General features: G+C 32.9%; 2 protein-coding genes across 3 annotated transcripts in view; both read right to left on the bottom strand.

The window, feature by feature from the left end:
• Positions 1-209: 209 nt before the first annotated feature.
• On the bottom strand, positions 210-6926 carry LOC129254391 (DNA polymerase delta subunit 4-like). The gene is made up of 4 exons (XM_064115468.1): positions 6188-6926; positions 5459-5545; positions 2838-2949; positions 210-2511 (listed from the first exon to the last, which is right to left on the bottom strand). Exons 1-4 carry the CDS (start codon positions 6342-6344, stop codon positions 2487-2489), a joined length of 381 nt encoding a protein of 126 aa, XP_063971538.1. The 5' UTR covers positions 6345-6926; the 3' UTR covers positions 210-2486.
• Positions 6927-9807: 2881 nt separating this feature from the next.
• LOC129254390 (rab GTPase-binding effector protein 1-like) overlaps positions 9808-13831 on the bottom strand; it is a 43266-nt gene continuing 39242 nt past the window's right edge. The window contains exon 21 of one of the 2 annotated variants that reach the window (XM_064115469.1): positions 9808-13128. In XM_064115469.1, coding sequence (XP_063971539.1) covers positions 12964-13128 — 165 coding nt within the window. In that variant the 3' untranslated portion in view covers positions 9808-12963. The remainder of the gene's footprint in view (positions 13129-13831) is intronic. The other variant, XM_064115471.1, reaches the window with a different exon arrangement.

Below are 13831 nucleotides of genomic sequence, written 5' to 3' on the forward strand. Positions count from 1 at the left end.
CTAACCCAGTTGCCAATATAAAATTTACATAGACTTAGGGATCTCAATTTTAAGGAAGCCATAACTATCTTATTGCTTGCATGTCCAATTTCTCAAACTTTCACCATTCTGTTTTACATAGTTTTCTCCTCTTTCACACAATATTTCATGACCAAGGTTGCATTCCCCTTTAAGAAGAGGAAACAATCAAAATCAAATGTTCTTATCTGTTCTATATTTTTTTAAATGCATTTATTAAATCTTTTCTTACATATTAAGAATACATACAAACAAAAATATGTATCATGTTTATTACATACTCTTCATTAATAACAGAGTACACATACATTTCATATAAAAGGTCAGGAATTGCAACTCTGCGGTGCAGTTTCATAAATATAACCAAAATATGTCCCATCCCCAAGAATGCATGTTATGATAAGACATATATACATAATTTAATTTTCTAAAAGATGTTATTTACAAGCAATAGAGTACCGAAGAGTGCTGTACGTTACACCATGGCAACTGACATCATTGCTTCAGTACTCGGTAGTTAAGAGACTAATTACTAAAAATTCCAAGACAAAATACTTATAATTAAGAATACAATAGCTAGCTTAGTTATCTACGTTAATCCTATTTAAAGCAGAACAACAGTGAAGTAAAAATAGGGTTCTCCAACTTAAACATCTAAAAACCCCAACTTTATTCTTTAAATATTACACACAATTTTATAGAATTTATATTTTTTTTATCCATGATTGCTCACCTCTTTGACAGAATACATGCATGCTTCCAAACCATAGCTTGTATTTCATCATACGCATTGTAGATAGAAGTATAGCAGTATTGCTTGTCTCTTGAACAGTTACAGAATACATGTATGCTGTCAGAAATTTCCTTACCATTTCAAAGTTGTGAAAATAAAACAAAGTATTTCACAATAAGTTTATACCACATTTGAAAAGCGAAATATTGTGCAGTACAAGTAGGGATATTACGTGAAAGGGCAACATTTAGTTTATCATTTCATTGCAAACATGAAAATGTCCTAGGTTTAGAGAATTTGTAATTCCATAAAGAAACTTCCAGAGATAAACTTATATCAAGTACACAGCACCCCCCTTACCTGCTTAATCCACTTAAATACTATGACAACTATAATGCACTGGTAATATTCTGGTTTTCATACTTGAACATAAGCTTGAAAGATAAGAATTACCAGTTAACAAAACTGGATGATGTAAGCTGTAGCTGCATAACAGTATTCAACCAATCAAATTCGTTTTAAACCACCAATAAACACCGAGTAATATGATAAGCAAGAAAAACTGCTAGTATTTCAGGAAAAGCTTAGAATTACAAGTGGCTTGTTATTCAATACACAACTGCCAACAGTTGGCAATGATCCGCTCACATTACTCAAAACATTAAAAACCGCAATGCTACATGTACAACATTCATGTACACATTTCTTTAAATATCTTTCTATGAATATCAACTTTCATAATACAACAATAAAATCATGCAAATGAAAAAGGCAATGTGTAACATGACTTAAAAAAATGTTCTCTGAATGCAAATACATAGGTACAAATATATATATCACACTTGTACATGTTCAATTAAAAGACCATCCAACATTCATATGGCAATGTAAAACGAAATGTTAAAAACATATATTTATCAAAATCAAATAAGAGAGTAAACTGAAAGATTAATCCAGGAAAATATGTAAAATACCAGTTTAAGTGATGCACAACTAGGTGAATCGGTTTAATGATAGTGACCACCTCATCTATGTTGAAAACAGGCCAAAATAGCACCAATTTCTTAAATGTTTATGATTCAAGTATAGTAATTGATGTCTATTGAGATTATTACTAAAAAATCATGATTAGGTCTTACTTTTCTTCAATATTCAAAAAGTAATTCCTTAGAAAAAAATCAGAAAGTAATTTGTAAGACAATGTTAGTATATATACATCTTATCAGATTTGCCCATTTGAAGATCCCAACAACTGCAGCTTAAACAGACCCCCCGACAAATTTTAATATGTATCCAAATTTATTTCAAACTTATGATATCACTAGTTTTAATTTTCACATTTTGCCACTCTTCCAAGAGTTATTTGAATTCAAATGAACAATAACATCTCCAATGCCATTAAAACTTCAGATTTATAACTGGAATTAGTTCTCAAGTTCCATCCCATGTAACATGATTCTGGGCAAAATGTCAAAATCTGCATTACATGTAATGGCAAATTTTACTTAAGAAAGAGAGACAGAAAGTGAGAAAGAGAGAACATATGCATATCTGAATCTGAGAATGATCTGTTAGTAAGATGAGTCCTAACGTTGCGCTCAGATTGGAGTTCATTTGATCTTTGTTGGAATGTACATGTACATGGCGACACAAAGAGTTTTTTGCAATCCTTGGCACAGTCACATAATTTACATGCATGTCAGCCAGTTATAGTATCTGGGTAGGTGACGGCAATTCATAGAGGGTATCCAGACCAGATGCTGAAAGAAAACACAAAATATTTTAAAATAAGCAAATGAATGAAATCAATATTAAATTACAATATATAATATATGTACACATATATGGAATCAATGTAAATTATATGTTGAAATTATTAACTTCAATTTTTCAGTATCATAGTAAAGAATTATAATCCAAATTGGATAAACTAAATCAACAAGGAAGAAAACAGCTTTGAAGTTCGTTCTAATTTCATACATGAACTATATTATAAATGAACATTGCACAAGATAATGAAACAATAGAAATCTAAACTACTAGTAATAGAAATGAGGTGGGGGTACTAAGAAAGTCCTCAACTTACTTTTGGACAAACTCCTCATCATCTTCATATTCTAAAATGAGATCTTTGATATTAGGTGAAGGATTATGACCATGGCTCTCGGCTCTTTCCCATCTCTCCAAACGAGTGATTCCTACATCAATAACAATAATACAAATACATGATTAACAACAATCATGTTACCCCCCTCCATACAGCACACAAAAATCAATCCAAGATCTAACACAATTACATTACCCTAATCCTAACCTAACCATTCAATAACCACATTGCAATTCTCATTTTAAAGGGAAGTCCAGAGCAATTGTCAAAGGTAAAAAAATGTTGGATTTTCAAGACAGATATGTACTCCATAAGAACTTGAATGTATGACATTCAAAAGTAGACCTGCCAACCTTCTACAACCAAAAAAGTATTCTTAGAAGGAAAAATAAAGTATTTTTTGACAAAAAAAAAGAGTATTTTAAAAAATTTGGCTCAACATAACAATCGCCAGCATGTTGTAGTGAGATCGGTGAGAAAAACATGTGAAATGACTCTACTTGAAAACTTGATAATTCACCCTTTTAAACATGTGCTCATAGGTGAGAATTTAGTTGTTGTTTTCATGCAACAAGTTACTGGCCCGACAGTGATTTTTACTGGTCTGGGACTGTCGGACCGGCGCAAGTGTCATTCGCTGTGTATAATACATACTCCATGATCAGAAAAAAAAAAGAGAAACAAATCATACAAAAAAAGTATTGGTGTATTCATAGCAAAAAAGAGGAACAAATACTCTAAAAAGGGAACAGTTGGCATGTCTGCAAAAGGGATCAATTTCAAAACAAGTTTTTCAACAAGGCACATTGTAAAAGATTAGTCCAGATACTTCTTAAGTGATTTGCTCGCACTTTCATTAACCTGCTCGAACAACAGGTACTATAAATTATGATATCAATATCATCATCTCCCACATTGATTTTTTAAATGCAAAGATGGGTTGCATTTCAGCCCAATTCATGAGTTCCCCAGACTCTGGAACTCTTTACCTTGTGACCTGAGGAACTCTATCCTTACTGGGTCTCTTTAAACATGGTGCAATCACCTAAATTCCTATCTTGTCAATTCTAAGTAAGTGTCAAAAATTTGATATGACCATATTTATGTATTTAAGAATTATCTATATTTTATTATGATGTATTTAACCGTTTCTTTTTATATATAATATATCTTCTATCAACTACTGGCCATTATTTATATCCAATCGTGTTTCAATATTTCAATATTTCAATATTTCAATATTCCAATAGCAGTATCGTTCATTGCATGTTCATTGCAGTTTAAATCTCAGGGGGTTGTATTTAGCATGTTACATTAAATGCAATATAAATTGAATATATGCTGGGTTGCTTGCCAAGATATCACAGTACTTTCAATTTTAATTATTCATTGCAATTTATACAATCTCCTACCGACCCACACGTCAAAGCCAACCAAAAGTGATTTAGATAATTGTTCGCAGCATATTCCCTTTGATTTAATTTTTTACCTTGTAGGCTAATATACAGTGTATTTATTGATATTTGTTTGCATGATTTTATGCTTTGAGATTCTGAGTAATTTAATACTTTGTTTTCATATATATGTAAATTTAAATGCAAATGCATGTTATGTTTATTTCACATGAAAATACTACAGTGGATTCACCTGGATGGGGTATGGGTTAGGGCGGTCTGTGGACTATAGTTATTTGGTTAACTTTGCCCAATGCCTGGCAGCTCATCCGTATGAATCCAGTGTTTAATCATTTTTTGTGTTAACTGTATTATCATTGTGTTATTGTAACAATTATTTTTTATCATTGTATTTGACTTGTTTGATATTTTGCCAAATAACATAATAATAATAATAAACAACATTTGGGAGGCCTAAATTGTCCTCGGCATCTGGGTCCCATTTCATGAAGACTTGTTACAATAAAGAATGCACAATTTTGATAACTAATTCATGATCAGCCAATTAGATTGAAAGATTCTAGGAGCTTTTAATTGCAAATTTGTTATATAACAACTTTTATGAAATGTTCAGTGATAAGCGCAGCCTCATAGCTCAGAAACCATTGAGTTTGTCTCAGAAGGACACACGTACTGTACTGTTGATCTGATCAAATGCATGATCGACAGAAAACTGGTGGCCCAATTATATAGAATGCATGTTTGATCAAAATGTATTTCAAATATCACCCATGCACCATTGTATGGACTAATAGGTGCACTCCTTTGTTTTCAATGAGCTATGCCATTAACTTATTGAATTTACTGAAGAGCCACGCATTCCATCTTGGTAGCGTATCAAAGTGGATTGTAGTGCGGCAAGGGTTGGGGGGGGGGGGGTATTCACCCTTAGTAACCCCCAAATGACTGTAATTCTGTTTTGAATCTGTTTTGTGATGGTGCGTGCACTGCTGCATGAAAATTATGATACTGATGTAGTTGAGATTAATATCAATTGTATCTCTTTGTAAGTCAAAGCCACATACCCTGGGCTCCATCACTGGATATAGATGATATTTATTTGAATGAATTTTCATGCCTTCTTTTTGGCTATCACTAGATTCATTACATATTAAAAATTAATGTGAAAGCATATGGCAAACCTACCCGTACAAGGTCCATATCTCCAATCCAGATCAAATTCCCGGAGTGTGTTTAGATTTGTCTTTCTGATAAGATCTTCAGCACTCTCAACTAAATGAACAAAATATTAAATAGATTGTATGTAATTGAGAGAAATTCAGAGTAACTTTAGAATCCTACGTTATAATCGATTGTATACATACTGTTAGAATGAGGAATCACACACACACAAGACATTATATCCCATAGATCTGTATTCTGTAATCGAATCATGACATTGGATTATAATTTTTTTATAAATAAAATTAAAGGTAGATTTCTAAGCCAGAAATGCGATCTTCTTTTCTTTTTTCAGCATACCCAACAAGGCATTATGAAATCCATGGAAATACCATTAACAATAACAGTTAGAATTAACAATTGAAGTAACTTCACACTAAGTAAAACTTACAGAAAGAATTGCAGAAAACAAATTAAATCTAAAAGTAACTTGAAATATTAGTACGGTACTCCCATTGTGGCAAGAGTTGAGTTAAAACAATTTTTGATTTTTCTTGCGACAAATTATGATAATCTACAATCGACAATGCAATATGATAATAGTAAAAGCCCGACAACAGAATGTTTACATATTTAAATGTTTTTGGCATAAACACCGGTCTTTTGGCCTTCGACACTACAGCTCTCGATCGTAATCGACTACGCGGTACATGTCGGCTACGCGGTACATTTCGGCTACCGCTTGGTACTCACCTTCGATGGTTCTCTCTGATTTCCTCGGGCTTGCTGCGGGGCTTCGAACAGCTACATTTTGCTTGCTTTTCCCCTTTGACTTCTCAAGAATGCGTCCTGATTTTTGCTGACTGAATTGATCAGTGATTAGCTGTTGTGATACTGCCTTGCTCGACATTTTTTGCTAGAGGTTAACTTTCTACCTTCAGATCGAAATCGTTGATGTTTTCATGAATCATGTGCTACAAACTTCAGAAATGGACTGGCAGGTATCAGCTGATTACAACAACAACATGTCATAACATGTGGCGTGGGTATTTAAAAGTTATGAGTTAAGATAATAGACTGTCGATGGAACTCCCAATGAATTCGCTCAGATATCCCGTTTTAAGTGTGTATTATCATAGCTCTGTTGATCGAATTTTATAATTGTACAACAGTGACAATGATAACAATTAACAACGTGATCTTAAAGAGTAAAAAAAAAGAAAGAAATGAAGTTTTGACTGCGATTACTTGGATATATGAAAAGACTGTCTATTCTTTATCTACCCTTGTTAGCGTCGTCTGCTATCATGCCAAAGCACGGTCAGTCAATGAAAATAGCTTGTTAATATATTTCACTTATCTGTTACTGTATTTCGCCAATAAATAGCGGAAATACTGTAACTAAAAACTGGCATTAAGAACAGTGACTCGCACTATCCTACAGCCTCGCCTGCTTACAATCTTTCTTTTTAAAATTGTTCCCTTGTACACTGCACACCAATCCCTTCTTCGCTCAATCACCCTGAAAAAAAAAAACTTTGTTGTAAAAAAAGCAGAAAAAAAATTGAAAAATATTGAAGGTTTTATAGAAAATCCATTCAAAAATAAGAAAGTTATTAGAATTTCAAGTTTTTGATTTGTGACGTCATAAACAAGCAGCTGAATGCCCCGTTATGGTATGTAATATAAAATGCATAAATTTAATTTGTTAATGGTTCTTGATGACTTATTTTTTATTTTCTTTGTAGGAGTAGTTGTGAAATAATTTGTGTATTGATATACTGAAGCTATATTAAAAACCACTTTCAATTTTCTGAAAAAAACATTTCATTGATTTTTTACCATACAATGTGACGGAAACTGAAGCTGCCAGTTGCATATAACGTCACAGATCAAATAATTAAGACTAATAACTTTTTTATTCTTTGAGGAATTTTCCTCAATCGTTCACCAATATTTTTACAATTATTTTTCCGATAGTTCTACAATAAACTTTTTTGTCAGGGTGAACTCCCCCTTTAAAAATACATCCTTCATGACCTCAGAAATCTGGCGACTTAAAGAATATCATCTGGTCTAAAAGTGTTGATTCATGAAATGTCGACAAATGCAAATTTACCTGTAAATATAACACGGGCCTCCACTTTTCTCAATCACTTCTCTCTCTCTCGTATTCAAGACCACTTATGGTGGGGGGGGGGGGGAAGAACAGTGGATTTGATAAGACTTGAATGAATCATAATAACTTAAAATAATAGTGAGTTTGCATGTCCAAGAATGAGCCTTCTCTCTCATACGAATGAGGGAGAAGGGGCGGGGGGCAAGGGCCACTCAAGTGAACACAATGAAATAAACACATAATGTCCATTTAAAAAAAAAAAATCATTTTTTTCAGGAATTTAATCGCTGAATCTTCAAGAAAACTTGAAATTGCATTTTTACAGCACAAGTAGGTAGGGTAATGGATAAACTGGATCAAAAATACTTTAGACACACAAAACAGATGCTAGGTAGAGAACTATCCCATAGTGGAATATGATTTCACAATCTAGCTGATCCTCAAATTAAAATAATGTACTTGAAACATACATTCTCAATGTAAACAAACATAAATGACAATTTAAAATCTTTGTAACTGATATAATAGACACTCGTCATGAAGGGAAATATTAGAACAGAGTACAGAACAGAAATCCCATGTTTCAAGTTATCTGTAAAACATTGTTTGATGGAACCAATTGTTGTTTTTTCCCCATTCTAGTGTAAAACTCAGCACAACAAAGCCTGGCAGGTTTTTTAAATCTTCATTCTATTATCTATTAGAGAACATACTTTGTAACTAATTACTAACTACATGTACTTTAATTGATAGAATTAAAAAGATATTTAAACCATGAAAAGACATAATAAATTATCATTTAAAATAGGAATATTATATTTTATGAATTAGTATCAACAGAATTATGTCAGGATAGAGTCTGTAGGTAGAATCTCACAATGTTACTGTTGAACAAAATTTAACTTTTATTTTAATAACAGGCTGTTGTTCATGCGAAGCAATGACTCACTGGTTAGTAAAGAATGCTCTCATAATAAATGGTGGACTCTGCATAATAATCATTCCATGTTATGAGCTGGACAAGGTACTTCCATCATTGCATGCCCAGAACATGCCTTGATTGTCCACAAACTATTATTAAAATTGAAGACAGTTCAAATCAAATCTCTGTTTTCATTATCTATATAATTCACTTGAATAACAGAACCTGGGGGGGGGATGTTTAACAAAGATTTACATATGACTTAGAGTCACACTTAAATATCAACACGTACATGATATGCCACACGCAATCTTTTTAATCAATACGCAGTAGTCTGCATCATCTTGGCATGATCTGATCTGCATGTCTTTTATACCGCAAGCAACTAGGCATTTAAGTACGACTCTAAGGGGGTGTTGCAAGAAAATATTTGCGATCAATTGCAAATGTTCTGTTGCAATTTTACAACTGATAGATCAACGTTAGCTGTAGCAAACCAGAGTAAACTTCTTATTTCAAGGAGCAAATTAGCAATCAATCACTAATTTGCAATTAACTGCAAGACATATGATTGATTTAGGGACCAAAAAATGACTTGCCATTGATCGCAAGTTTCTTGCAACACCCCTTTAAGTCATACTAAAATCAATCTTTGTGAAAAGCACCCCCTCCCCCCCCCCCCCCAGTTTTCCCTAAATACTGTATATCAGGAATTCTCAAGCAGTAGACATAAAATTCAGTTACACCATTCTCTCTCTCTCTCTCCCATTTGTAATATCAAGCACCTAACTAATAACTGATGGTAACTGATTCACTCTATCAAACCGAACGGTATAAATTATTAAATTAATCAATTTCCCTTCACATATAACAAAAGAAAGATAGAAAATAATGAAGAATGCTAGTCTGGATATATTATATAGGGTTACTTTCCACGTATTGGGCATTACATGCTACATTGCACATGGTAATCGAATAATTTACAAATATACATATAATATACTGCATATGCCATTATATATGATGATGAAAGTTTATAGTTTTACTAATATATACAAGTACCGATAATCCTCCAGTAAAAAAAAAAGATGATCATAATCTACACAGGTGATAAAGACTCATGAAGGGGATGGTGCACAAAAATGCATTCAATTGCAAGTCAAACTTAAGTCCTTACTTTAATCTTAAGTCTTGCAACTGTTTGTAGGTTTGAATCTTGCAACAGAAAGTATCATTTCATTTGCTATGGTTTAACACCATAAATGCATTCTTGCAACACTCCTCAAAGTGTCATGCTACTACACACATAGAAACAAATTCCAAACAGTGCAATTGTGATTTGTTCTAAGTATATTAATTCATACAAACATTAATTGTTGGATACAGTGGCATATAGGATGTGAGACCTTCAGGTGTATGAAATACGAAAGATATCGAACATGGAGGGAGTAATTAAGTAGATGACAGACATGAATTATTATTCAACTTTGGCTCAGACATGACACGACACAGCTCGGCAATATTGTTTACAGTGTTCAGACAATGTTCAGTGGTGAAACAAATATTACACTTGTGTTCATGAACTCCCACGACACAAGTCATCTCTCACCAGATTATTTCCCAAAGTTGCACAAACAAAGTCCTGAAAAATGAAAAATTCTGATACCATATCATGCCATATTACTCTGATGATGTCAAGAATTTGGATGTACAACTTTTTACAAGAATCCTTTTAGGCTATGTTTATTATTATTAGTATTATTATTATCATCATCATTTTGACTGGCCCACAGCTTTTGATAGCCAGCCACACAACAAAATATATATCCAGAATTTGGACGATTTTGAAATGCCTCATTGAAATTGTACATAAATGTTGCTAAGCTCTGTCGGTCTAAGTTTGAACAAACTCTAATAATTCTGCCATAGACTTACAGAATGAACTGACCTACATGTACATGGATACACTGAGAGTAATAAATATTAAAACATATAGATTCGCAGGGATATTATATGCAGATAATGATCTATTATTGAAAGTTGATAAACCAACATTCAACAAAAATCAGAATACACAATCATGTAATACTGACAAAATAATTCTTAACGATATAAGTAGCACTGCGATAGAATCGAGTTGCATTTAACTTCATACAATATCACATTTCACAGGAAAGGGGGAAATATTTTTAATAACTTAAATTTTGAAATCCAAATATCTTTAAAAAGGTGATTAGAAAGATGTGTTGCACTAGTATTTGAAATATATTTGCTTGAATTACAGTATTTTTGTCCAAAACTATTTATTAGGCTTTGGAATATTATTGGAATATTATTAGATTATTCAAATTAATTAAATAAGTTACCGCCTAACAACTTTTCCATTATTTGAACATTTGTCTCACAATTAACAGCCTTTTTTTGTTATATTTGAAAAATATAAGTGATGGCAAATTTGATACTCAGAACAAAAGAGGTAATATATCATTAAAGATAAGAAAAACTGACATTGTAAAAAAAATAATATTTCGCATGTCATTGTCTTTTAAGTTTTGTATCATATCTCTGAATGAATATCTAATTAGCCCCGATTAAGAAAGTGTATTATTGGCCTGATTCTAAATATCTAAACCATGTTCTAAACATTTGGAACCAGGTCAATAAGAGAAGAAATCTAGCAACAGATGGGCTACGGTAGGCCTATACGTATTTTAGATGTCTAACAAACGGTACAATTTTGTTGTTGTTGTTTTTTAAACTAAAATTACAAATATAAATATCAAAATAAAAATGCAAACTCCATTATATAATGAATACATTTGCCATTGAACAAGATGAGAAATCAATCGAATGAATATATATGAAATAACCCAAATTCAAGAAATTATTGTGATGATGATAATCATCATCATTAAATGCAGAACTCACCAATCACCATCATCCAAGTCAGGTTTAGCACAACATGCCCCTGATATTTGTAATAGATATTTCTAATTATGTATCAAAAGAAAATCAATGAAAGGATAATGTGGCTGAAAGTCTGCACATTATAACATACATGCATTCCTAGATGGATCGATGAAGAATCTAACATGCATGTATAAGTGCATTAGGTTCAGTGGTTTCAACCACATAAATGTAAAACAAACTTCTCAAAAAGTGCTTATTTTTAGCTGATGTTAACACACAAATAAGACACCGATTACATGCATTATCTGATTATCTTGTGAGGTAATCTCGAATTCATATAATTACATTATGCAGTTTAACCCTAATAATCCCTCTCTAATAGTACCGCAGCACCCTGTCCTGGTGGGCGTTTCATAAAGCTGTTCGTAAGTTAAGAGCGACTCTAAGAATGACTGGTGAACCTTTCTTACGTGCGTAACCATCGCCAATGAATATACCATTTACCACAATAAAGGATCACCAGTCGTTCTTAAAGTCACTCTTAACTTACAAACAGCTTTATGAAATGGCCCCCAGCACTTGTACCTTGTTAATGTCCAGGTGATTCGATGTGAATGTGCTGCGATACTTAAGAAGTGAAGCTAGGGCTTCGATGTTCAAGGAATCAGTAATTTGAGAGAGGTGTGAAAGAAGCGATTTACATCCGGGCATTCAAACCTTCTCTCAATAGGGACGGAGGGCGATACAACCCGACTATCGATTGCTACGTCACAGGGTCAGATTGGGTTACTTCGGTCATCGCTGAGGAAGGTTGCAGTTAGCAGCCAAAAATTTTGAGGTAATTCATGGATTTTTTCTTTGGGTTGAGAGCAAAAGTTTAATCTTTTCTTATTTTCAACCAACACAGATGAACTTTCATGATCGTAAGTTTAATCTATAAAGTCTGCATATCATAAAAAAAACGTTCAATATGTTGTTACATGTATCAATTTTATTTGAAATCAAAACAAATTCAAATGGATAGGATTGCATTGAATAGATCTTGAATAGATTTTTGAAGGTAAAAATATGGCATAAGCCATGTAGATTCTTTAAAAGAATCATTTCATAAATCAATTGTAGTTGAAACGGATGTATTTCCATTGCATGTATCTAATCTACTAGATGAATTTACTGGTGGTGAATTTTTGCAATCGATATATTAGAATATTGTTTCCTAGATATGTTTAAAAATACCATGTCATTCACTGTAGTGCCAAGTTAGCAATCAACAGCTGATACTAGCATGTGTAATTATATGTAGGTTAAAATGCTTCAAAGAGCAATAATACTCAAAAAGAGTCATAATACACATTTAATTCGTGAAATACAACATGACATTTACTCATGTTGTTGTCTTCTAACCCAATATGAAACTGTATCATCTAAGTTTCACTGTTAGCATGGTATCACATGTAACATACTTCACTATAATGTCCTACATACAATTATATACTCTTACTAAATACTATCCCTCTAACTATTAAATGAAGGAAAAGCTACCTCTATTCCTACGATAATACTTCTAATTGTACACTGCTACGTGTTGTCTGGTGCTTCTTTGCTAAAATAAGGAGCTGATTCATTGACAAGTAGTGTATGGCAGACATCACAAACGGGCATCTTTCTCCTTCGAGGGCCACTCTCCACAGACTTGGTCACACATTCTGGGCAGAACAGCTTCCCACAGTGCTTACAGTGGTTCTACAAATTAACATAGAAAAAGAAAAAAAAAGAGAAAATAAAACTGCATTTTTTGTAAGATTTTGTAATAATAATACTCCGCTTTTATATAGTGCTCAATACTTCGAAATGTCTCTAAGCGATACATATATATTATTATCCGTGTATTATTCTCCACAATGTATGCACTTTCTCCACTCCCTGAGGAGAAATTCAACATCACCGAAGACTGTGAAAATTAACCAGTGTAAAGAACTTTCACATGACATTAAATTTCAAAACGTTATTCAACCAAGTAAAACTATGGATATAAGATTCCCGAGCAGGGCTACTCAATATTCTTGATTGAATTTATCATTCCGTAACATTATCTCATTGCATTAGGTATAGGCGCGGCCATATTTATTCTGTTTGTTTGCAACTTGTAATTACTCTGCCAGACTGCTGCAGTCATAGCGCCATTTAGGGGCATAAAGCGGAGAATCACAAGTGTCACACGAGCATGGCAAACCAAATGCAACAATATTGTCATTTTATGGGATTCAAGCAAGAACACTGAGAAATCCTAAATGGTAATCTTATTTCCATAGTCCCACTTGATTGATTATATCAGATTTATATGAAACTTATTTATGGAATGTTTACTTTGTCAAAGTCCTTTGACTCTGTGAACTTGAATTTCTTACACAATCCTTCATTGGTTCACCGGTCTGCACAAGATCAC

Source organism: Lytechinus pictus, chromosome 2, assembly GCF_037042905.1.
Source record: "Lytechinus pictus isolate F3 Inbred chromosome 2, Lp3.0, whole genome shotgun sequence".
NCBI lineage: Eukaryota > Metazoa > Echinodermata > Echinoidea > Temnopleuroida > Toxopneustidae > Lytechinus > Lytechinus pictus.